Raw genomic sequence first — 26,554 nt, 5'->3', positions numbered from 1 at the left:
CAAAAGGCACATTCAACCGGCTGAGCCACCCAGGCGCCCCAGCAAATACTATTTCAAATATACCTTAGTTGGGGTGCCTGGGTGGCGCAGTCGGTTAAGCGTCCGACTTCAGCCAGGTCACGATCTCGCGGTCCGTGAGTTCGAGCCCCGCGTCGGGCTCTGGGCTGATGGCTCGGAGCCTGGAGCCTGTTTCCGATTCTGTGTCTCCCTCTCTCTCTGCCCCTCCCCCGTTCATGCTCTGTCTCTCTCTGTCCCAAAAATAAATAAACGTTGAAAAAAAAAAAAAATTAAAAAAAAAAAAATATACCTTAGTTGACACTAAACCGCTAGAGAAGGTAATTAATGAAATGATTTAAATTAAAATCTTACAGTAAATTTAGATCACACAAAGCCAGCGATTTCAAATTCTAAAAATCAGATCTGTGCTCTTACTTTCTGCTGCCCCATTTTCATCGACTTTTCTTTGCTCCCATTTTCCCTGAGCTGTTAAAATATTAGATTGCGCTGAGAGTTCCAGGAATGTTGTGGTCTCCTTTTCCACCGGTGTTTGTTTATAGAGGTTTCCTGAGAGCCTAAAGTCACCGGTTTTGTCCTCCCTTTAGAGTCCAGATTTGTGTCTACCTAAGTAGATGAAGAGCAAACCCAGTTGTTGTCTTGCTTGTAGTATACTGGACCCATATGTGTTCTTGGTTCTGCAAATCGAGCCAGGACCCTCGCGGTTCTCAGCTGTCTCCCGCCCTGACTGTTTCCTCCCGTGGGGTCCTCTGACGTGACTTCCTTGTTCCCCTTCTCCCCAGGCTGGACTCTGTGAAGCTGAACAGGCACAGATGAGGAAGATCCTCTACCAGAAGGAATCTAACTACAACAGGCTGAAGAGGGCCAAAATGGATAAGTCCATGTTTGTGAAAATCAAAACCCTGGGGATCGGTGCCTTTGGAGAAGTGTGCCTTGCTTGTAAGGTGGACACGCACGCCCTCTACGCCATGAAGACCCTCAGGAAGAAGGACGTCCTGAACCGGAACCAGGTGGCCCACGTCAAGGCCGAGAGGGACATCCTGGCTGAGGCAGACAACGAGTGGGTGGTCAAGCTCTACTATTCCTTCCAGGACAAGGACAGCCTGTACTTTGTGATGGACTACATCCCGGGGGGGGACATGATGAGCTTGCTGATCCGGATGGAGGTCTTCCCCGAGCACCTGGCCCGGTTCTACATCGCAGAGTTGACCCTGGCCATTGAGAGCGTCCACAAGATGGGCTTCATCCACCGAGACATCAAGCCAGACAACATTCTGATAGATCTCGATGGTCACATCAAACTGACGGATTTTGGCCTCTGCACTGGGTTCAGGTGGACTCACAATTCCAAATACTACCAGAAAGGTATTGTCCCAGATACGCCGCACCCACCTCCTGCATCTAGATAGGACCAAACTCAGGCCGCTGTTTCGCATCCTGGTGGCTCCTGGTCATTTTGAAATTATCTGTTAAGTATAACTTAGCGTGACATCCTTTTCTCCCTAAAGCAGTAGCGTGGTACGTGTAAAAGAAGTTTTTTGAAGTTAACGGATTTAAGTTTTACTGTAGCATTTTTAGGACAGTAGTCTACGGGGTGCCATGGGAACGTGGTTAGGAACCATCACTCCGCCCTTATAAAATGAGCCTTAAAAGTCTCACCACCTCGCAGAGAGTCCTAATAGCGAACGTGAACGTATCTATAGGCGTCAGGTGATGACACTTCACCATCCATGGTGAAGGTTGGGTGTAACTCCATCTGCTGTAGGTCTGCTGGCCATTATCTTATTTATGGCTCAGTTTCTGGAAATAGTGGTCTTAATGCCATGGCTCAGGCTTCTGTTACTTTTTTTAACCTTATTTTTTTTTTTTTCTCAGTAATCTCTACACCCAATGTGGAGATCGAACTCACAATCCCAAGATCAAGAGTTGCACGCTGTATGGACCGAGCCAGCCAAGAGCCCTTCTATTTTTTAACTCAAAACTAATCCTATACGTTTAATTCGTTCCCATTTTCTGGTATTTCAGTCACTTTTGTTTATCTTTTTTAAATCCTCTCGTGCTTTTCCGTGGTTCTCTTGAAACACGTCCTGTCCAACAGGTAGTAGACTTCTGAGACTGGCCTGAGTGTTACGCGTGATGTCCCCAAGTTACGTGAGCCTTTCTTCCACAGCATCACACTGCTACCCCGCGTAGCACCCAGCTCGTCATCGCTTCCTCTGCCATTTTTTTTTTTTTTTTAAGTTTACGTATTTGTTTTCGAAAGAGAGAGGGAGAGAAAGAGAATCCCAAGCAGGCTTTGCGCTGTCAGCGCAGACCCCGACACGGGGCTCGAACCCACGAACCGTGAGATCATGACCTGAGCTGAAACCAAGAGTCAGATGCTTAGCCAGCTGAGCCACTCAGGCGCCCCTCGTGTGTTCTGTCGTAGCGTTTGTGTCTCCTCACGGCTCCTCACGGCTCGAGTCTCAGACCCAGGAATCGCAGGCCACCCCTGCAGAGCAGCCGGGGGGGATTCTTTCCCTTAACGTGCCGGGAGCTGAAGTGAATTACTTTCCCCTTTGAAGTTGTGGATTTGCTGCGTTGTTGAATAGCGCAAATTCACCTGGGTTTTTATTCTCTTCTTTGACCGCCGCCGATTCCGGGGTGAAAGGGAGCCACATCAGACAGGACAGCATGGAGCCCAGTGACCTCTGGGATGACGTGTCTAACTGTCGATGTGGAGACCGGCTGAAGACGCTGGAGCAGAGAGCCCGGAAGCAGCACCAGAGGTGTCTGGCCCACTCCCTGGTTGGGACCCCAAATTACATCGCACCCGAAGTGCTGCTGCGAAAAGGTACGCGCTTCCGGCCACAGCCAAGAGCTCTAAGCGTCTCTCTAGCTCCAGCTTTCTGAGACTCCGAATAGTCTCGTTGTATGTTTATTCTCACGGAAGCCTGAGAGGGAGACGATTTCCTTAACAAGCAGGCCTCCAGCGCACCGCACGTCAGTTCTGTAGCTGCCGTTGCTTCCAGCGTGAAAGACGACGTCCGCCGTTAGGCCTACCTCGCTAGCCCCTCCTTGGGCCGGGAAGGGATAGAGTGGGTGTAGGGTGTCGCGTGGGCGTGGGCTTTCCACCTAGACCCCAAGAGAGATCTCTTCGCACCTGGTTTTTAAGAACCGACCGTGAGGTCACCCGGACACTTCTCGGTCTGCCTGAGCCATGCTCTCGCTCTGACTCTTCCTTGCCCAGGCTCCCGGCTGCTCCTGCCAAATTCCACTGGTGATCCGGTATGTCAGGACACAAACAGTGCCTCCCTCCACTTCTCTCTGCGAGTCCAGGATCGCTGGAGGGTGGCATTTGGGGACGGCGGTGCGCGTGAAAGTACAAGTGTTCAGTAAGATCGGCCTCCGTGTGGTTGCTGTGTTCTACCAACGACGACATTTGGTTGAGTACGAGAGGAACCTTTCTGTGACCAGTCGCATGGCTCACGGCAGCAGTGTGATATGTCCAGAGATCGGCGACCTGTCTTTTCACACGTGTGGTCTCAGGTGTACGGAGTCTGTTCGGACCCGAGTTTTCTCTGTCAGCCGTGGAAATCCAAGGCGAATCACTTAACCACTCACTCAGAGCCGCAGGCATCGCAAGAGCTACCTTGAGGGGCGGTTGTGATTATCAGCCTCACCGCCCAGTAACGGCCCCATTCTCTCCTTCCTGTGGCGGGTGTCTCCCCCATCCCCTTCCCACTGTCTCCAGCACCCCAACACGCGCAGGAGCCCGGGAACTAGGGGGCAGACTTCCCCTTCTCCCCCACCCCCACCCCCCTGCCTCCAGTGCCAGGCTGGGGTGGAAGGCATGGGACGGAGGGAGAACAGAGTTGGCAAATGCTGCTGGCACGTCCCAAGGCCCAGCTCAGGTTAGCGGGGATGAGGTGACACCAAGACTGGAGCATAGCTGGGACTGGGATGCAGAGCTTTGAAGGAAAAGTGAGAGAAGATCAAAGAAAAATGAGCCTGTCCTCCTGCCTCGGTGAGGCTGGTCCTGTCCAAGCCGCAGGGTGCCCCGGCCTCAGCTGCCGCGTCTCGGGAGCTCCGTGACCAAGGGCCTGGCTCAGGTAGCGCCTCATGCCGGGTCTCAGGGGACAGTTGTTTCCTTTGCCAAAGGGCACTCTCTCTCTTCCTCTTCCCGTCCCGCACCTCCTTCCAAAACTGACTTCGCCAGCGTCCCCGGGAAGCCCTCGCGACTGGCCGCAGCTGACCATTCACCGGTGTAGCCCTGTTTTTCAGTCAGTACTATTTTCGTCTGTGTCTTTGTGTCCTTTAAGAACCTAAAATCCCGGTTGTAATGTTACTAACAATAATAATAATCTTCTAAGATGAAGAAGTCTTATTACAAAAGCATCCCGTGTGTATCACAGACGAATGGGAGAAAATAAGAGAAAATCTGTCAGGTCCCTGGCAGGTGTCCCATCCAGCCTTCTGATCTGAGCCACAAAACACGTATGCTGCGTGAACACGCTTTCCCCCTTCCCGGTAAATTAGTATTGGAGAATTTCCCACAGTTCTTCTCTAAGAGTCATCCATGCCCGTGTTGGAATTGAGTGAGCCCTTGTCTTTCAGGGTACACGCAGCTCTGTGACTGGTGGAGTGTTGGCGTGATTCTCTTCGAGATGCTGGTGGGACAGCCACCCTTCTTGGCCCCGACTCCCACGGAGACCCAGCTGAAGGTAGGAACTAAGCAGCCCCGTGGAGGAGGCATGCACCTGCTTGCTGCAGACACGCGTGGTTTTCTGATGAAGCCCCGAATGTGTGGTCAGCGTTGGACCTTTTATTCTGAGTAGCGTAGGAGTGTCAGTTGCATGCTGTCAAAGTGTTACTGTTATTAGCTCTATACAATTTTTGTTTAATCAAGTGAAGCCGCACCGTTAGACCCGTGTACCTCCATTTTCTGTCGCCACCTGTGCCTACCGGGCAAAAGACACTGAAATCTTTAGGAACTGGATTTAAAGAAATCAGTTGTTTGTTTGGATGTTTTATCAACAGTAATCTGTCCGCAGATTATCAACTATGCGGTCAGGTTTGCAGTACGTATTTCTGATATTAATTTGAAATAATTAAGTCCTCTGTCCACCATTTAATACTAAATAGTTTTAGAATGATAGCTATTTAGGAGCACCTGGGCGGCTCAGTCAGGCACCCGACTTTGGCCTGGGTCATGGTCTCACGGTTCATGAGTTCAAGCCCCACATTAGGCTCTGTGCTATCAGGGCGGAGCCTGCTTTGGATCCTGTGTCCCCCTTTCTCTCTCTGCCCCTTCCCTGCTCGCCCGCTCGTGCTCTCTCCAAAGTAAATAAACATTTAAAAGGAGTGATAGCCATTTGTCCTCTGATGTAAATGATTTGATTACTTAAGAAGGATTGAATTGAGAATCTGATGGAATCTTTGGAACCTCTTTTTTTTTTTTTTTTTTTTTTTTTTTTGAGAGAAGAGCATGTGTGTGCGAGCAGGGCAGGGGGAGAGAAAGACAGAGAGAGAGAGAGAATGAATCTTAAACAGACTCCACACCCAGCACACAGCCCAGTGCGGGGCTCCATCTTGAGACCTTGAGATCATGACCTGAGCCAAAATTAAGAGTCGGACACTTAACCCACTGAGCCGCGCAGGCGCCCCTGGTACTTCTTTGAACTTACCCACCAGCGTGCGTGTTTACTAACAATTCTGTGAAGTGTTCATGTGTCCCAGAGTCTGTGTTAGACCCTAAATTAATGGTCCCTTATTTAGAAAAACCCTAAATGAAGGCTTAGTTTCCACTCTGGTAACAATAAAATTGGAACTTGACCTTATCTGCATCCTAATTGAATTGCCAAACCAGCCACTAATTTACTAATTTGCCTGCATGATGATAACCCAATATTTTTATTGTGATGAAATTTACCACTTCAGCCAGTTTTAACTTTACAGTCCAGTGGCATTAAGTGCACTCACAGTGTTGTGCAACTCTAACCGCTACCTATTTCCGGATACTTTGATCCTCCCAAACAGAAACTGTACCCAGGAAACAGCAGCTCCCCGTTCCTGCCTCCTCTGGACCCCGTAACCCCTCTTCTGGTCTCTGGGAAGTTGCCTGTTCGAGGCACCTCATTTCACGACTGGCTTCTTTCCCTGAGCGTCACGTCTTCAGAGTTCATCCACGTTGTAGCATGTGTCACAACTTCCTTCCTTGCTGAGGCTGAGGAATATTCCATTGTGTGTGTAAACCACATTTATTTACCCGTCATCTGGTGGTGCACACTTGGGTTGTTTCTACCTTTTGGCTAACGCGAAGAACGTATTCAAGAATCTGCGTCCCTGCTCTCATTTTGCAGCTTTATACCCAGAAGTGCGATGGCCAGATCATAGGGTCATTCTGTGTTTAACGTTTTGAGGAACCACCACACTGTTCGGTACAGTGGCTGCCTGATTGTACACGTCCGTCACCAGCGCACAGGGTTCCAGTCTCTTCCGTCTTCATCGACTTACTTTAAGTTGTCATCCTGTGGGTGTGAGGTGGTATCTTATTGTGGCTCTGATTTATATTTCCCTGATGATTAGCAACTGAGCCTTTCTTCGTGTGCTTATTGGACATCTGTACATCTTCTTTGGAGAATGTCTAAGTCTTTTGCCCTTTTTAAATCAGGTGGTTTTTGTTGTTGAATTGTAGGAGTTCTTTATATATTCTGGACATTAATCCCTGATCAGAGAAACACTTTGCCAATATATTCTCCCATTCTGGGAGTTACCTTTCCACTCTGTTCATGGTGTCCTTTGGTGCATAAAAGTTTTAAATTTTGCTGAAGTCCGTTTTAGGTTCTTTGTTGCTGCCTGTGCTTTTGGTGTCTTCCAAGAGATCATTGCCATATCTAATGTCATGAGTATTTTCCCATTTTCTTCTATGACTTTTACAGTTTTAGCTCTACTAGAACATCTACTCAACTTCAGACCAGCCCTCCCACGCATACACTCAGCTACCTCCATGCCTCACCCAGTGCCCCATCACCCCAGCCCGTAGCCCATTAGTTTGGCCTTGCTTTATCCCGACTCTGAGTATAAATGATAAAGAAGGCCCTTCAGTTCCTCTTCACGGTAGCCACGTTTCGTAACCAGTATGTTTGCTGAACATGTCGATGGCTAGTCTGTGCAGTTGACTGTGAACATGAGGCGAAGGCCATAGGGCCAGCACCTTTATTCTCCTTCTCTGTAGGGTTGCCTTGTTTGTTTGTTTGTTTGTTTGTTTGTTTAACTGACACTCCAGCTGAACATGTCTCAGCCGGAAGTACTGAATGAGAACCGTGACGATTCTCCTAGAGGGTCAGCCTCTTGGTTCTTATGGAAATCACAAAATTCTCCCGCTGACGTGTATTCCTGATCCAAGAAAATCAGTGTCGTTTGGTCTGTATTTGGCTTCATGCCCCTCTGCCTCAGCCTGTGAGCCCCCTCCTCGGCGGCACTGGCCTTTGACAGCTGCTCAGGGTGGCGCCGGTGCTCCTATTCTAATCGTTCTCCTATCACGAAGGTCAAAGTATTTAAAAGCCACCTCGTCACGTAGTCTCACAACGGCCTCACGTTGGCCGCGAAAAGCGCACAGAGAGGAAAACTTTGGTTCTGTCGTCTCTGCAGGTGATAAACTGGGAGAACACGCTCCACATTCCAGCCCAGGTCAAGCTGAGCGCCGAAGCCCGGGACCTTATCACCAAACTGTGCTGTGCTGCTGACCAGCGCCTGGGGAGGAACGGGGCCGACGATCTGAAGGCCCACCCCTTCTTCGGGGCCATCGACTTCTCCAGTGACATCCGGAAGCAGCCGGCCCCCTATGTGCCCAAGATCAGCCACCCCATGGACACCTCCAACTTTGACCCCGTAGACGAAGAGAGCCCTTGGAACGACGCTAGTGAAGACAGCACTAAGGCCTGGGACACGCTCACCTCTCCCAACAACAAACACCCTGAGCACGCGTTTTATGAATTCACTTTCCGGAGGTTCTTTGATGACAACGGCTACCCCTTTAGGTGCCCAAAGCCTTCGGGAGCAGACGCTTCACAGGCCGAGGACTCTGACGTGGAAAATTCTGATATGGGGGATCAGACCGAAGGGTGCCAGCCAGTGTATGTGTAGACTCAGCTTCGCCGATGCTCTGCCTCCGCGGGGGCCCGGGGTGCCCGCGGCCGGTCTCCCCGCAGGCCCGGTGGACAGCTGAGCTCAGCCGTGTTCAAGGTGGGTTGAGTCTGGCAGTGGAAGTTCTGGTCTTCGCCAAAACCCCCAAAAGAAACAAGAAAGCCTTTTACGCGAGGACTCAAGCCTAACAGGTTCCGAATGATGGGGGTGGGGGGCGGGTGTCGACATTGCTTTGAATTGGCTTTCCAGGACCTTCACTGCATTAAAACAATATTTTTAAAACTCAGTACAGTTTAGAAAGAGCACTTATTTTGTTTATAGCCATTTTCTTACTAAATTATAGGGATTAACTTTGACAAATCATGCTGCTGTTATTTTCTACATTTGTATTTTATCCATAGCACTTATTCACATTTAGGAAAAGACATAAAAACTGAAGAACATGTGATAAGAAATCTCTGTGCAATAATGTGTAAAAAAAAAAAAAAAAAAGATAACACTGTTCTGATATTACTGATGCCATTTTATTCACACAGTGGTTTTTGTTTTATATTTTTTCCCACATTTCAAAATTGTGATATAATGTTAAAAGCTGCTTTTTTTTTTTTTTTTTTTGCTTTTTGCATATTATAGTATAATAGAAAGTGTGAGCAAGGTGATCATGTGGGTGTGATTTCAGATGTCTGGTATGTAGAGAGTACTGCATGAGCAGGGTTTTTCTATTATAAAATTACCATATCTTGCCATTCACAGCAGGTTCTGTGAATATGTTTTTACTGAGTATCTTTAAATGAGATGTTCTAGACAGTGTGCTGATAACGTATCGTGTGGGTGACTTCTTCGCTGTGATTGTAACCCTTACTGTTTTGTTAAAGAAACGCAGATGTGTAACTGAGAAGCGATCTTTGTGTGTGTGTCTTGGGGGCAAACTTCAACACTTGTCATATACTAAACTCGTATACGTCAAAAGGGATTAATTTAGCCATGCCAAAAATTTTAAGTTCATCCTGGGACTGTGTCCGTTTCGCTCGTCCGGACACTCTCACCGGCATCGCGGACACGTGGGACCCAGTGGCGGCGACCTACTGCCACTGAGAGGTTTCGTGACGTCGTTCCTCCTGTGGTCTTGGACAGCCGAGGTATGGCTACCAGGATGGAATTTAGTTCTTCCACATTTGTGTGTGTGTGTGTGTGCGTGTGCTTTGAAGTATCAAACTTAACTGGGTTTTAACAGTACATTTTTCTAATCTTTGTAAAACAGCAAGGATTGTTCAAAGTGACATTGGAATAAAAAAAAAAAATGAAGCCATACATATTTTCTTAGAAGCGTAGATGTATATATAACTACATAGATAAACACACCAAATATTCCTTTTTTCAAATTAGTATGATTCCTATTTAAAGTGATTTATATCTGAGTTAAAAATTCAATTCTTTTTTGCTTTTTAAAAACCTGACGCATCGTATTTTTCATTATATTATTCCACATATTTTTCCTCGAAGTTTTTAGCATAACGTATCCATTATTTAGTGTATATCTAGGCAACAACACTTACAAGTTTATCAGTGTCTAAACTAAACAGACAAACAAAACTGTACTGGTTTACATTGTATGAATGGCAAATTCTGAAGTCTGCTGTGCTTGTACTGTGACTCAGTATTTTCGCTATTTTGTAGTAAAGCCCGTTATTTACCGCGCTGACATACTTTCATGTGGTAGGTTCTTTCTCAGGAACTCAATTTAACTATTATTTATTGATATATCATTGCCTTTGAAAAGCTTCTACTGGCACAATTTATTATTAAAAGTTTGAATCCAAATCCCTTGGTGTCACGTCGTGCTGAATGTGTAACTTCCCGCTTTAATCTGTGACTTGCTTCCCAGTGACCCGTGTGCGGCTAGGGTTGCCAGCTGCTGGAGGCACTGTCACGAGAGGGGAGGGACAGGCGCCGCCCAGACCGGGGGGATGGGGGGTGGGGGGAGCTGGCTCAGGAAGGAAGGGTCTGAGGTGTGGCAAAAATGGGCTTTCAGTTTATACACAAGAAGTCGAAGCCCAGCGGATCGAGTGAGATATTGAATGTGTCTGGAGGGTGATGAAATCAATCATGATACGAGCCGATCCCCCTGCATGAAGTGCTCAAATGGAGAGGGAACGGTGTAGTGCCCTGACCTTAGGTTTAAAATGGTTGGTGGAGGGGCGCCCCGGGGGGGCTCAGTCGGTTGAGCCTCCGACTTCGGCTCAGGTCATGATCTCGCGGTCTGTGGGTTCGAGCCCAGTGTCGGGCTCTGTGTTGTTGGCACAGAGCCTGTTTTGGATCCTCTGTCCCCCTCTCTCGCCCCTCCCCCACTTGCATGCGCGCGCGCGCTCTCTCTCTCTCTCTCTCTCTCTCTCGAAAATCAGTAAACGTTAAAAAAAGAAAAAAAAATCCAAACGTGTAAAATGTCTCCTACTCCTTGTCTCAGCCATTGAGTTCACCTCTCAGTTTATCGTGTCCTTAGAGAAAGGACACCTCTCACGCACACACAGCACAAGGAAACACATATGCACATATATTTTGCCCCACCTACACAAATGCGAGAACGTTACGTGTACCTTTCTGCATCTGTTTCCTTCACTTGGCAATCCGAGCCCGCACTTACAGAAACTTGTCATGCTTTATTATACCGCATGGTACTTCTCATCACAAGTGTACTGTGAGTCATAAAGTCCTGTGTGTCTGATCCTGGAGTCCCTTGTCTGATTTCAGGATTCATGAAGGAGTAATAGACTGACTTCTTAGCTCGTAAGTGGGTAAAAGCAGATCTTTCACCTGCCAACAGGTATTATGCCAGTATATACTCCCAATAAAAATACACAAGAGTATTTACTTACTGCCTTGCCAAATGCACTGTGTATTACCAACCTTTTTGATCTTTGCATTGACTAGATTAAAGTGTGTGTGTGTGTGTGTGTGTGTGTGTGCGCGTGCCTTTGATATACTTTTGCTTGATGTTCCTCTTATTTTGAAAGAGGTAGAACATATTTGTGTATGCTTAACATTCATTTGAATAACCTTAAAAAGCAATGGTCCTAATATTATGCACTTTTTGAGTGGCGGCCCCTAAGGGAATCCCAGAAGATTTCCATTCGCTTCTCACTCTTCAACTTCTCCTTCCTGCTCAGCTGAAGTGAATTGTTTAACTGGGCTGATGGCCAGATAACAGATTACCGAGAACAGACTGCTTCAGTGTTTTTGACAAATTCCACAGGAAGTGAATACTCCGCTCAGGATGTTGCAAGGACACAGCCAGGCCCGGCTTCGGTGCATCCGTGGTCATTGCTGGGTGTGATTGGAGTGCATTGAGGGAACAAATACCACATTCCTTCGAAGTTTCCTTCTTCGCACTTGGCACGTTACGTGTCCCTTGCTAAATCTAAACACAAATCACGGAGAGAAAGACGCTATCCAGCGCGGCAGACTTCCTCTGAACGTCCTGTGGTCCAAACCATTATTCAGTTGGAAATTTTTAAGATGGAGTTTATCAAACTCATCCTACGTCTTCCAGATTTTACTTATAAACCACCTTTAAAGCCCCGGTACTTCATTAATATCTTATTTCCACTGGCAAAAATTCAGCATAATGTAAAAAAGATCTTTGTGCATGTTTGTAAGTAGTACTATGCTGGCATTATTAACCATTAATTATATCGTTTTCCATCAGTAAAGAACTTTTCCTTAGTAAGACAATTTCAATTTGCAAAAATGGCAGCTTAAAGTTACTGGGCAAAATGTGCTTATTCACTGTAGAAAGGAAGAAACATTCTATTGTTGTTGAACATTGAGATGAAATACATAGGGCCCACGGTTAAAGGGAACACATTAGCTTGAATGGCAACTTTGTTTTTGTTTTGCAACTCACATCAGACAATTGAAAACTGTTTTCACCATCAAACATACTTTAGAAAGCTCCAGAAGGAAAGCCTGCTGCATTTACTGGTAGTTTTGCTGACCGTGTCTTTCCTCCCGATGTTCTGAGGTTTTTTTATCTTTTCCTTTCTTGTTAGAAAATGTCCTTTATCCACTCTTTTAGGGTTAGGTCAACTGGAGACACATTTTCTTGTTTCCTTCGTCTGAGAATGTCTTCCTTTCCCCTTTTGCTCTGAAAGATATTTTAGGTATGTCTAAATTCGAGGTATAATCCTATTTTGGATGTAGGGTTCTAGATTGATAGCTGTTCTTTCAGCATGTGACAAAGAGTGTGTCACTTCCTCCCAGCCTGCACGGTCTCTGATGACAATCTGTCGTCATTCTATTTTCCTTCTAGAGACCAGGTGTTTTTCTCTGACTGCTTTCAACATGTTTTCTCTGATTGCTTTTCAGAAGTTTAATTATGATATGTGTTGGCTTGGATTTCCTTGGGTTTACCTGGTTTGTGTTTCACTCAGATTCTTTTTTTTTTTTTTTGAGAGGGAGAGAGGGAGAGAGAGCTGGGGAGGCACAGAGAAAGGGAGACACAGAATCCGAAGCAGGTTCCAGGCTCCACGCTGTCAGCACAGAGCCCCGTGTGGGGCTCGAACTCACGAACAGTGAGATCATGACCTGAGCCGAAGTCAAAGGCTCGACTGACTGAGCCACCCAGGTGCCCCGCGCTCGGATTCTTGAGCACGCAGGTTCATTTCTCTTGCCAAAGTTTTGAGTTCCTGGCCATTGTTTCATTGGTTGCTTTTTCATCCCTGCCTCACTTCTCATCTCCTTACAGTTCTCCGAGGACACAAGTATTACATCTTTTGTTATCCCCGAGGCTCTGTTCACTCCCCACCCCCATCTCTGTGCTGTTGTTCAGGTTGGATAATTTCTATTGTTCTATCTTTTAGTTCACAGGTTCTTTCCTCTGTCCTTCCATTCTACTCTTGAGCCCATCCACCGAGCTCTTTATTTTAGTTATCGTATTTTTAGTTCAAAAAGTTCCGTTTCATTCTTCTTTATATCTCCTACTTTTTTGCTGAAGCTTTCATTTTTTAAGAAGCGTGGTTGCTCTTTGAAGCGTGTATTATCTTAGACAAGTCTGATATCTCAGTGTTGTCGTCTATTGATTTTTTTTTTTAAAGATCTTACTGTTTCTTGTTGTGATAAATGATACTCCCCTCAAACCTGGCCATTTTGCATCATGCTCCGAGACTTTGGATCTTCTGTGTGGCTGTCATTGACACTGCTCTGGTAGGAAAGAGGGCCATATTGCCTCCTTATTGCCTGGTGGAGATAGAAGCCGCCACTTGGCCTCTTTGGATGCTCAGGGACAGAGAAGTCTCATCGTTACTGCTGAGCAGGGGTGCAGTACCTGCTGTCCAAGTTGTGTCCGCTGACATCACGTCGGGGTGGCCTCATTAACACCAAGCAGTCCTGTCGCCGGCAGGAGGCCTTCTCTGACACCACCCTAGTGACAGAGAGAAAAGGGTGCCTCATTATGGTGACATAGGTATCGAAGTCCAGTGTCCCCACATTTTCCACTTAGACTGCCAAGTTGGGGAAGGCGTTACCAGCCAACGGGGATGAACATCTCAGCATCCTGCTAGGAGTTCTCTGAAATCACCCCAGCAGGAAGCCTCATCTCAGTCTTGCGAGGGTAGAACTCCAGGCTCCCCCACTCTGCCTGGCATGGCATTTTAGGATAAGTATATGGTGCCACCGTTTTTTCTGTGGCAGTTGGCTGGAGTAGAGCGGTTATGGTGTAAAAGCCATCTTGCTAGTCTACCCTATTCTTTCTCCTTTGGTGGAGAGAGCAGATCCTTGTTGGGACCCTTTTTGTCTGTGCTTGTTGGCATTTCCAGTTTGCTGACTTCTTTGGCTTCAAGTCTGGATCATGGAGGCAGAAGGAAAACCAGGGAATTCACCACTGTGTCATTCCTTGGGTATGAGGTCCCTAGCTGTTCTGCCTCCTTTCCACCTTTCAGTGTCTTTTGTTTCTTTTGTATATAATGTCTAAGAGTTTTACTTGTACTTAGTGGAAGGAATAGGGAAAAGTATGTCTACGCCATCTGGAAGAGGCAATTCAGTTTTAACCAATGAAAACTCGGTATTCAATTCCTCAGTCACGCCAGCCACATTTCACATGCTCAGTAGCGACATGTGGTTAATGGCTGCCATATTGGATAGCTCAGATCCGAGAGAATAGTTTTCTAGTTTTGCATTAATCCCTGCATCGACAAACATCTTGCTGAATTTTAGGATAGGTAAGTTACCCTTCATCTCTTACGTGTCATTTACACTTGGGCAAGGGAGACACCGCATTATTCCTCAAGGAGCAGAGTTAACTAAAAATCTACAGTGCGTCCCAACTTGTCTTTGGTTCAGCAGCGTCATTGCCTATTCCTTTGCTGCTTTGCTGCTCTATGTGGTACTTCCCAGCATCGCTGTTTTCCTATTTCTTGAAGCTGGTGCCTAATGTCTCCAAAAGGATCATGACAGCTTGTAGAAATAAGACAAGAATAGCAGATACGTAGCACATCTACCACAGCAATCTCTTACTTTTCTTGCCAGACGTCACTAATCAACCAAGATACACCTTCCAGCTGAACCCAGACTCGGCCTCAAAATCCAACTCAGTGCTTGGAGTAAATCTTATCGATTGATCAAACTAGGTACTTGAGATAATACCTAGTTGCCACTCTCGGCGTAATAACGCCAACCTCTTAACTTCCTCTCTTTCTCCTTTGACCTTATTGTCCCTTACCTCTTGTGAAAGCCTCAATACTCATTTATTTCTTTCCACTGGCCTCTAACTCCTACACCAACAGGATCAAAGGTGTCTACATTTTCCCTGTCTCTAAAAATGAACTGGCTTTAATTGATGCCTCTGTCTCTTTTGTTTGTAAATTTCTGAAGCAGGACCGTATACGTGAAAGAGTCTTAGGTAGGGAGTCTGGGGTTTTTTGATTCTAAAGCCCAGCTTTGTATAACTTTGGGTAAGTTAGAACTTCTGCAGATTTATTAGTAACATGGGTCAGAGAGAGTCCAATTTTTAAATTTTTCTTAAGAATTAGTGGCTTCTAAGAGTTGTCTCAGAGGCTGCTAGGGCAAGAGGGCCTCTGCCCCCTGCTTCTGTCATATATTAACTGTGCTTTTATCTTGCATGAGATTTCCCAAAAAAGCATTCTAAACAAAACAAGTTTTAAGACCACTGGTTTCAATGATGAGTAATGTCTTTTCTTTTTTGTTTAAAGCTAATTTTAAATTTTATAAACAATAAATGTGTATAGTTTTTAAAAAGTTGTATGACTAAAAAAAAAGTCTCTGTCCATCTCTTGCCATTTCTTGCTCCCCAAACACAACCCCCATGTCTTCTATGTTATTTCTTCTAGCATTTCCATCATTTGTAATAAACTTTTAATGCTATTGCCTGACTTACTTATTTCAACTATTTTTTATCAATAGCATTTCCTGCTGATTTTCTTACAGTCCTCTTCCCAACCTCTGTTTCCTAATAGAGTTCGATCACAATTTTTAAATCAATTGTCAATGGAAATATTACTACTAAGACTATGCTAAGTAGCCTTGGAGCCGAATACTATATTGTGACTATGTTTCTCTTCTTATAGAAATTTTGTCCCCTCTTGTTCTTAATAACTACCTCATTTTTCCATTCGCTTTGTTTTCTTTGAACCTACAGGTGTTTTTGTCTGTCCATCCACCCTTTTCTCCTCCCTCCCTCCTTTCTCCCTCCCTCGCTCCCTTCCTTCCTCCCTTCCTTCCTTCCTTCCTTCCTTCCTTCCTTCCTTCCTTCCCAGTCGCTGCAACAGATCTGCCAAATGCCAGACTGTGTTCCAGGAGCACAAATGCTTCGTCCACCTCCTCCCAGTCTGCACCGGCTGCTCTCCAAACCCGACAAGCGGCTGTCGTCTTGGGAGTTCTCTTTGTCACTTTCCTGCGTCGGATCCCATTTTTGCCAAAAGCTGTATCTTCGTTTTGCAGGATTTATACCTAAAAAACGTTCAGAGTCCTTGCTTGTCTGAAAATACCCCTTTGGTACTTGATTGAAAATATGGGTACGCATAAAATTCCAGGATGAAAATTCACATGCATTTGGAAGGCGTTCATCCTTTGTTTCCTGCTTCAGCTGTTGCTGTCAGCAGTCTGATGCCATTGGGATTCTCAGTCCTGTATGAATGGCCTTTTATCTCTGTCTCTGGAAGGATTTAGAGTCATGTCTGTATACCCAGCGCTCTCCACTTGATGATGACGTTCCTTGATATACGCTGTTTTTCATTGATTATCCTGAACACACGGAGCTTTCAACCTAGAGGCTTGTGCCCTTCAGTTCTGGGAAGTTTCCTTGTGTTACTTTGAATTTTATTCACTTTGTTCTCGAACTCCCATATGTTGGGACTCCTCAATTTATCCTCCGATTTTCTTGTTTATATGCTCTCATGTCTTTTGATTCCACTTTCTAGAAGAGTTCATTGACATTATCTTGTGGATTTCATATTAAACTTGGTGGGGGAGGGGCAAGCAATATCTTTTTAATCCCCAAGAGTTCATTCTTAATCTCTAAGAAACCTTTTCTTGTTTTATGTCTTCAGTATTAGTGTTTTTTTCTAATGTTTATTTTTGACACAGAGAGACAGAGCATTAGTGGGGGAGGGGCAGAGGGAGAGGGAGACACAGATTCCGAAGCAGACTCCAGGCCCCCAGCTGTCAGCACAGAGCCCAACGCGGGGCTTGAACTCATGGACCACGAGATCATGACCTGAGCCAAAGTCAGACGCTCAACCGACTCAGCCACCTGGGTGCCCCTCAGTATGAGTGTTTATTAGCCCTCTTATTATTTGCAGGGTTTTCTGTGGTTTCCCAAGCTGTCTCTGGGTGCCTTTTTGCTGCTTGCTTCTTTGTTTTCCTCTATTCTTTCTCTTTCATGTTGGAAGCCTTCCTTCTGACTCTGGCCATCTTTTTTTTTTTTTTTTTTAAGTAGCTTTAGAGGCACCTGGTGGCTCAATCAGTGGAGCATGCGATTCTTGATCTTGGAGTTGTGAGTTCAGGCCCCACAATGGGTGCAGAGACTGCTTGAAGTCTTTAAAAGCAAGTCCCCCTTAATGAAATATAATTCGCATAAACCCATAAAATCCACCCATTTAAAGTCCAAAATTAACGTTTTTAGGATATTCACAGTTGTGCAAACATCACCATAATTTCGTAACATGTTAATTTTCATCGCGAGGGAAACCCTGTTCCCTTTGGCGATCACTCCCATTTTTTGTCCGCATTCAGGTGCCCACGCTGGGCAATCACTAATCTGCTTCCTGTCTCTACGGCTTTGCCTGTTGCGGACATTTCATACTAATAGAGCCATACGATCTATGGTTTTTGGTGACTGGCTTCTTTCAGTCAGCATAATGCTTTAAAGGTTCATCCATGTTGTAGTACGTGTCATTCCTTTGCGTTGCAAATAATATTGCATTATGCAGATTTACCCCATTTTATTTATCCTGTTTATCTATCAGTTGATGAACATTTGGGTTATTTCTACTTTTTGGCTATGTAGAATAATACTGCTATGAGCATTCGTGAACAAGTTTTTGTGTGGATGTGTGGTTTCATTTCTTTTGGGTATGTGCCCGGTGGTGGAAAGGCTGGTGCAAATGGTAACTCTGTAATTGACCTTTGGTGGGACTGCCAGGCTGTTTTCCAAGCCACTGCGGGGTTTCACGTTCCCACCGGCAACGTATGAGGGCTCCAACTCCTTTGCAATGTCATCAATACCTGTTACTATCTATCATTTTTGTTATAGGCATCCTGGCAGGTATGGAGTAGTATCGTTGTGGGTTTGATTTGTAGTTGCCTAGTGACTAAGGATGTTAGCCTCTTTTCACATGCTTAGTGGCCATCTTTATATCTTCTTTGGAGAAGCGTCTCTTCAAATTTCTCGCCCATTTAAAAATTGGATTATTGCTTTTTTCTTATTGAGTGGTAAGAGTTCTTTATTATATTCTAGAGACAAGAGCCTTATCAGAAATACGGTTTGCAGATACCTTCCATTCTGGGAAATGTGTTGTCTTTTCACTTTTTAAAAAAATTTTTAATGTTTATTTATTTTGAGACAGAGAGAGAGGGAGGGAGAGAGAGAGAGAGCATTAGTAGGGAAGGGGCAGAGAGGAGGAGACACAGAATCCGAAGCAGGCGCCAGGCTCTGAGCCGTCAGCACAGAGCCCAACGCGGGCTCAAATCCATAAACTGTGAGCCCATGACCTAAGCCGAAGTCGGACACTTAACCATCTGAGCCACCCAGGCGCCCCTGTCTTTTCATTTTTTTGACGGTATTCTTTGATGCCCCTAAATGTTTCATTTTGACGAAGTTCAATTTATTTATTTTTTATTTTGGTGGGTTTGCTTTTGGTGTCGTATCTAAGAAGGCTTTGCCTGGCCCAGAGTCATGAAAATTTACTCCTATATTTTCTTTAAAATTTTTTTCAATTTAGCCCTTACATTTCGCTCTATGATTTATTTTCAATTTATTTGTGTGTATGGTGAGATGAAGGGGTATGATTTCATTAGTATGCTTGTGAATATCGACCATTTGTTGAAAAGACTATTCTTTTCCCATTGGATTGTCTTAGCATTCTTGCCAAAGATTAACTGACCATAAATTTAAAGATTTATTTTTGGACTCTCCAGTATATTTAATGAACGATGCACCTTTCCTTTTGCTATCCATTCTTGTTCAAAGTATCAAGCACTCCTGAAATCATTGTTGCACCATGTGCTAACTTGGATACGATTATAAAAAGAAAAAATTTCTATTTATTCTAAATTATAGAAAGAAAATTAATTCTAAATTATAGGAAGATGGGGCGCCTGGGTGGCGCAGTCGGTTAAGCGTCCGACTTCAGCCAGGTCACGATCTCGCGGTCCGTGAGTTCGAGCCCGGTGTCAGGCTCTGGGCTGATGGCTCGGAGTCTGGAGCCTGTTTCCGATTCTGTGTCTCCCTCTCTCTCTGCCCCTCCCCCGTTCATGCTCTGTCTCTCTCTGTCCCAAAAATAAATAAACGTTGGAAAAAAAAATTTAAAAAAAAAATAAATAAATAAATTATAGGAAGAAAAAATAAAATAAAATAAAGTCTCAAGCACTGAGGGTGACTAGGAGCTCCACTTGGGGTGTGTGCATGTGTGTGTGTGTGTGTGTGTGTGTGTGTGTGTGTGTGTTATTTATGACTCTGAGGTTTTTCTATATTTGCAGAAAAGGCTTCACTTGCCTTGCCTGTTGGTGGTTATACAGCCAAGTGCAGGCATTCTGTGGACCTGGAACCTAGCAGAGATGGCTCAGAATGTGCGCCTCTCTCCCTCTCTCTCTCTCCCTTGAGATCTCTACCTCTGTTGCGTGTACATTGGCCATATTCTCCCTCCTGGGTCGGGAATCTTTTGCAGTGAGGAAGGTTGAAGGCTCTCCATTACTCAGCATCTGGCATGGCCAGGATATTTATTATCCTGGATTCTCACACAAACCATCGGACCCTCTTTAGTGAGTATCTATTCCTTTGCCCTCAGTTTGTACCAAGAGGCCTAGTTATTCCCTCGGGGCCAAAAGTAGCCAGCTTCTTAGTGTTTTCCACCAGCCATCGCTCCTTCAACACACTTCTCGGTTTCGGCGTAGCGTCTTGATTTAGGCATCTAAAAATCAACTCTGACTGTGTCTACATTTTCTCTCTCCCCTGACACCACTAAAATGGCAGAAAAGAGATTTTTTAAAATTCATATGCTTTTTTTTAAATTTTGATAGAGAGACAGAGCACAAGTGAGGGAGGGGCAGAGAGAGAGAGGGAGACACAGAAGCCGAAGCAGGCTCCAGGGTCCGAGCCGTCAGCACAGAGCCTGATGTGGGGCTTGAACCCGCAAACCGTGAGATCATGACCTGAGCCGAAGTCAGACGCTTAACCGATTGAGCCACCCAGGTGCCCCTAATATGCCTTTTTTTTTTTTTTTAGAGCAGCTTTAGGTTCACGGCAAAATGAAATGGAAAGTACAGAGGTTTCCCATACACCCTGCCCCCACGCGTGCATAGCCTCCCACGTTATCAACACCCCCACCAGAGTACATTTGTTGTAATCAAAGAAGTCATGCTGACACGTCGTTCTCATTCAAAGTCCATAGTTTACATTAGAATTCAACTTAGTGTTGTACATTCTATGGGTTTCGGCAAATATATCGTGACACGTATCCACCATCACAGCATCATCCACAGTAGTTTCACGCCCTGAGAATCCTTTGCTTCACTGGCTTAACCTCCTTAAGCCTCTGGGAACCACTGGCTTTTTACGGTCTCCATAGTTTTGCCTTTTCCAGAAGGTCGTAGAGTTGAGACCACACAATATGTCTTTTAAGACTGGCTTCTTTCAGTTAATACGCATTTAAGGTTCCTCCGTGACTTTTCACGGCTTGATGGCTCATTCCTCTTTGGCACTGAATAATATTCCATTGTCTGAATGTACCACGGTTTATTTATCTACTCACCTGCTGGAGGACATTTTGGTTGCTTCCAAGTTTGGGCAGTCATGAATAAAACTGTTTTAAACACCCACGTGCAGGTTCTGGTGTGGACATACGTAGTCTCCCCTTATCCACGGGGGACGTGTCCAATGTCCCCACTGGATGCCTGAAGCTTCAGATAGTACGGAACCCTGTATATGCTACACTCTTCCTGTACGTGTATACCTGTGATACGGTTTAATTTGTCAGTGAGACACCGTAAGCCATTAACAAGAACTAATAATAGACCCCTTGTAACAATATCCTGTAATGACAGTTATGTGACTGTGGTTTTTCTCTTTCTCAAAATACCTAACTGTCCCGTGCTCACGCTTCTTGTGACAGTATGAGGTGGTAAAATGCCCATGCAGTGGGACCGAGTGAGGTGAATGACCTCGGCATGGGTGGTGTAGAATTAGGCTAATGCCAACCTTCGGACAAGAAGTTAGAAAGAGGATCTTCTGCTTTAAGCCGGTGGTTGATGGTGGGTAACTGGGCCGTGGGAAGTGAGAGCACGGATAAGGGTGGACTGCCGTACTTTTCAACTCCGGGTAAATTCCAGGGAGCACGATTGCTAGATCATACGGTGGGAGTATGTTAGTTTCGTGAGCCACTGATGTGGCTGAGCCATTCTGCACTCCTACCGGCAGTGAATGAGTTCCCATTGCCCCACATCCTCACCAGCATTTGGTGTGGTCGGTGTTTGGGATCTTGGCCCTTCTAACAGGTGTATAATGTGATATCTCACTGTTTCAATTAGCGATTCTCCGATGACATATAATGTTGGACATTTTTCCATATGCTAACTTGCCATCTGTATATCTTCTTTAGTGAGGCTTCTGTTCAGATCATTAGCCTACTTTAAAATCAGAATACTTGTTCTATTATTGTTGAATTTTAAGAATTCTATGTATATTATGTCCTTTGTCAGATGTGTCCTTTGCAAACAATTTCTCCCTGTCTGTGGTTTATCATCTCATTCTCTTGACATTGTGTTTCACGGTGAAGAAATCTTTAATTTCAATAAAGTTCAGCTAACCAATTCTTTCTTTCTTCCACGGATCGTGCCTTCAATGTTCTATCTAAAATGTCAGTGCTAGAGGTGCCTGGGTGGCTCAGTTGGTTGAGCATCCGACTCTTGATTCCAGCTCAGGTCACGATCCCAATGTCATGGGATCCAGCCCTGTGTTGGATCTCCCCCTCTGCCCCTCTCCCCTACTTGTGCACATGCTCTCTCTCTGTCTCTCAAATTAAAATTAAAATTAAATTAAATTAAATTGAATTGAATTAAATTAAAATTAAATTAAAATAAAATAAAATAAAATAAAATAAAATAAAATAAAATAAAATAAAATGTCATTGCCAGACTGTGAGCCCAACACCTCTGCAAACATGAGAACCTGGCACTAGGAGCAGTGTGGAATTTGGAGGCTGCGACCCTGGGGGCTGGGGGCTGGCACCATCTGGGAGCAGTGTGCGGGCTCCGCTCTGCTCTACGTGCATAAATTCACAGACAAACACGAATGGGTAACAACGGAAAATGGAACCAGAGCAGGGGGAGCCAGCAATTTTGCACAGGAAGCTTTGGGAGATGTTGTTCACTGTAGTCTGCCTGAAGTTGGGACAAAATTGAACAAGCAACATGAGTTTGGTCTTTAGAAAGTGTGAAAGCTGCTAGGGAACTCTATTCTCCTCTATCAGGAGAAGTAACTGAAATTAATGAAGCTCTTGCAGAAAATCCAGGACTTGTCAGCAAATCTTGTTATGAAGTTGGTTGGCTGATCAAAATAACACTCAGCAATCCCCCAGAACCGTGTGAAGTAACGAGAAGTGATGAGAAGCATATGAGAAATACATAAACCCTACTGAGGAGTGAAAACGGGACCCCCAAACAAACTACTATGAAAGAACTTAATCTCGCATAGATGTCTTAAATTAGTGGTACATAGAGGATTTTAAAATAGCAATTTTTAACAATACCAACGGACAAAGAACGTACTTGCAACAATGCTAATGGAAGAAAACACCCCCTACCTCTCTAATGACTGCAGATAAACACAGCGTGCATTTCTTTTTGCAAAACCTTATGATTTTTAGGCTAGGTTCCATTTATAACATTCAGAGGCCTGAAAGTATCCGTGCTTAAAAACTAGTTATAAAAATTATGTAATTCGAGGATAACATTGTTATCTTAAGTCTCAGGGAATATTGTAACTTGCTTACATGTATTCCTGGATTGGACTGGAAATATCTAAATGATCTTCCGCTTGGAAATAAATGGCCATGGAGAAAGGTTTCTTAGCTGTACAGTGTCAGATAAAGAGCAATTTGGCAAAATACTGCTTCCTGGTGCCATTTTTAACATTTTTCTTTATTTTTATTTTTGAGAGAGAGAGAGAGAGAGAGAGAGAGAGAGAGAATGAGTGGGGGAGAGGGATACAGGGAGACAGAGAGACAGAGACAGAGAGAGACAGAGAGAATCTTAAGCAAGCTCTATGCTCAGCATGGAGCCCAATGGGGGCTTGATCCCATAACCCTGGGATCATGACCTGAGCCAGAATCGAGAGTCAGATGCTCAACTGACTGAGCCACCCAGGTGACCTCCTGGTGCCATTTTTATACAACGCGGCAACAACCTTGCAGGAAGATAGATAGTTTAATACTAAAACATTTAACTTCTTCGTTAATCGTGTTTTTTCTTTTGCTGTTGATATTTCATTGAGTGACCCTGTTAGTATTGGTGAAAATGCTAATTGTAACTTACGGAAAGTTATTTTTTAAGAAGAAATTTAAGCCATTACAATGACAAGTTCCAAGAAAATGTTCTAAATAAATAAATAAATAAACAAAATGTCATTGCCATGCCTCAGCTCACCTAGGCTTCCTCCTGTTCTAGGGCTTTCCTAATTTCGTGTTTTACATTTAGGTTCATGATTTTTTGTGAAAATATTCTTTGTGAAGGGTGTAAGGTGTGTGTCTAGAGATTCTGCCTGCAGATATCCAGTCATTCCAGCACCATTTGTTGAAAAGATTATCTCTGCTCCAATCATCTTTGTTAAAGATCAGTTTACGATATCTATGGATTTATTTCCAAGGTCCCTATCTTTTTACATTGATCTGTTTGTCCACTTTTTTGCCAGTATCATACGGCTTTGATTACTGTAGCTTTATAATAAGTCTTAAATTCAGGTCATGTCAGTCCTCCAAATTTGTTATTCCCCTTCAACATTGAGTTGGCTATTCTGGGTCTTTTACCTCTCTATGTAAACTTTAGAATCAGCTTAAAAATACCTACAAAATAACTTGCTGGGATTTTGATTTGGATTGTGTAGGTCCTCTAGACTAAGTTGAGAAGAACTGACACCTTGGTAACATTGTCTTCCTATTCACGAACATGGCATATTTCTCCACGTATTTAGTTCTTCCATCAGAGCTGTGTAGTTTTCCTCTGTAGCTCTTGTATATGTTTTGTTAGATTTATACTTATGTACTTCATTTTTTGTGGTTCTATTGTAAATAGTAATGTGTTTTTAAATTACAAATTACAGTTTACAAATTATGCTTGTTCATTGCTGGCATATAAGAAAGTCATTGACTTCTTTTGAGATATAATTGATATATATGCATATACATAATTGACATTTATACATTGTATTCATTTTAGGTTACAACATAATGATTTGATATATGTATATATTGGGAAATGATTAACACAAAAAGTTTTGTTAATATCCATTACCACACGTAGTTACAAATGTTTTTCCTTGTGATGAGAACTTTTAAGATCTATTGTCTTAACAGCTTTAGAATATGCAATATAGTATTGTTAACTATAGTCACCATGATGTACATTACATCCCCAAGACTTATGTATGTTACAACTGGGAGGTTTTTACCTTTTGATCACCTTTACTCATTGACTTTTGCATATTAACCTCGTATTCTGCAAACTTCTGTAATTACCATTAGTTCCACGAGTATTCGTATAGATTTTTTTTCAGATTCTCTACATAGACCATTGTGTCATCTGTGAACAAATACAGTTTTTTTCTTCCCAGTAAGTATAAATGTATTTCCTTTTCTCATCTTTTTGAATTAGCTAGAAATTTTAGTATGATGTTGATAACCAAAGGTGAGAAGAGATATCCTTGACTTGTTCCTGATCTTAGAGGGAAAGTTTTGAGTTTCTTACCATTAAATATGATGTTAACTGTAGGTTTTTCGTAGATGTTCTTTATCAAGTTGAGGAAGTTCCCTTCTATACCAATTTTGCTGAGTGTTGTTGTTGTTTTTATCATGAATGGGTTTTAGATTTTGTCAAGTGGGTTTTTTTTTTTTTTTGCATCTATTAATATGATCATGTGATTTTTCTTTCTTAGCCTGTTTGTGTGATAGACTACTTTAATTGATTTTTGAATGTTGAAAAGGTCTTGCCTACCTGGAATAAATCACACTTAGTTGTGATGTATAATTTTTTATACATTGTTTGATTTAATATGCTAATATTTGTTGAGAATTTTTGCACCTGTGTTCATGAGAGATGCTGGCCTGTGTTTTCTTTTCTTGTAATGTTGTTGTCTGATTTTGGTATTAGGGCAATGCTGGCCTCATACAATAAGTTAGGAAATTTTCCTTGGTTTCTATCTTCTGGAAGAGATTCTAGAGAATTGGTATAATTTCTTCCTTAAATGTTTGGTAGAATTTACCAGTGAACCCCTGTGGCCTGGTGCTTTCATTTTTGAAGCTTAACTATTGATTTGATTTCTTTAATAGATATAGACCTATTCAGATGATCAATTACTTCTTATGTGAGTTTTGGCAGATTGTGTCTTTCAAGGAAATGGTCCATTTCATTTAGGTTACCAAATGTATTCTTTTAATGTCCACCCTCTATTGATGTCCCCTCTTGCATTTCTGATATTGGCAATTTATGTTCTCTCTCTTTTTGTCTTAATTACTCTAGCTGGAAGCATACTGATTTTATTAATTTTTTTCAAATAACCAGCATTTGGTTTTGATTTTCTCTTCTGATTTTCTATTTTCAATCTCACTGATTTCTGCTCTATCTAGTACTTATCATTTATTTTCTTCTGCTTACTTTGGACTTAATTGCTCTTCTCTTTCTAGTTTCCTAAGGTTAGGTTGTTGGTGTTATACTTTTTTCTTTTCTACTACACACATTCAATACTATACATTTTCCTTTTGCAGCCTCCCACAAATTTTGATAAGTTGTATTTTCATTTTCATTTACTTCAAAATATGTTTATATTTCTGTTGAGATTTCTTCTTTGATGTATATGTTATGTAGAAGTGTTCTGCCTAATTTCCAAGTATTTTGGCATTTTCCAGCTATCTTTGTGTTACTGATTTCTAGTTTAATTCCACTGTGGTCTGAGAGTTATGCTTTCTATCTATTATTATAAATGTATAAAAGTCTGTTTTATGGCCCAGATTGTGGTCTATTTTGATGAGTGTTTCATGCTAAAATAAAGAGAATTGGCTGAAGGTTTATATTAAAAGCTACCCACATCATCTTTCCAACTACCCTTCCCCCAACTGGAAAATGTCAGAAAATTATTCTCTGAGTATGACAAGCTGGAACGTTGTGAGGTTACAAGGCGTGGTTTTGGACAGAACCATGGGACCATCCACAGTAGGATGAAATGGATGTATGTCCTGTTCTCATTCGGTTCTCCGAATACTGGCCACGAGGCCATTGCCCTCTGGGCAGGAAATTGGTGGTCTTCTCCAGGTCCTCTGAACAGCCTGGAAGGAGAGACTTGAAAATATTTATATCAAGATTCTCCAACCAGAAAGCCAAACCAGATTACAATGAAGCTTCAGCACACACTCAGAGCTTCCAGTAAGCATTTTAGTGTTTAGCTCTCAGGTACGAACCTTTGAAGAATAATGTGAGC

At 43.6% G+C, this 26,554-nt stretch overlaps 1 protein-coding gene across 3 annotated transcripts in view; it reads left to right on the top strand.

The window, feature by feature from the left end:
• LATS2 (large tumor suppressor kinase 2) overlaps nt 1-9,963 on the top strand; it is a 68,406-nt gene extending 58,443 nt beyond the window's left edge. For 2 of the 3 annotated variants that reach the window (XM_030307665.1, XM_032592367.1), the window contains 4 exons: nt 798-1,380; nt 2,666-2,848; nt 4,612-4,718; nt 7,648-9,963. In XM_030307665.1, coding sequence (XP_030163525.1) covers nt 798-1,380; nt 2,666-2,848; nt 4,612-4,718; nt 7,648-8,142 — 1,368 coding nt within the window. In that variant the 3' untranslated portion in view covers nt 8,143-9,963. The remainder of the gene's footprint in view (nt 1-797; nt 1,381-2,665; nt 2,849-4,611; nt 4,719-7,647) is intronic. The other variant, XM_030307674.1, reaches the window with a different exon arrangement.
• The last annotated feature ends 16,591 nt before the right edge of the window (nt 9,964-26,554 follow it).

This window comes from Lynx canadensis, chromosome A1 (genome assembly GCF_007474595.2).
Source record: "Lynx canadensis isolate LIC74 chromosome A1, mLynCan4.pri.v2, whole genome shotgun sequence".
NCBI lineage: Eukaryota > Metazoa > Chordata > Mammalia > Carnivora > Felidae > Lynx > Lynx canadensis.
Note: the sequence above shows the minus strand (reverse complement) of the source record. Positions and strands in the feature narration are given on the sequence as shown.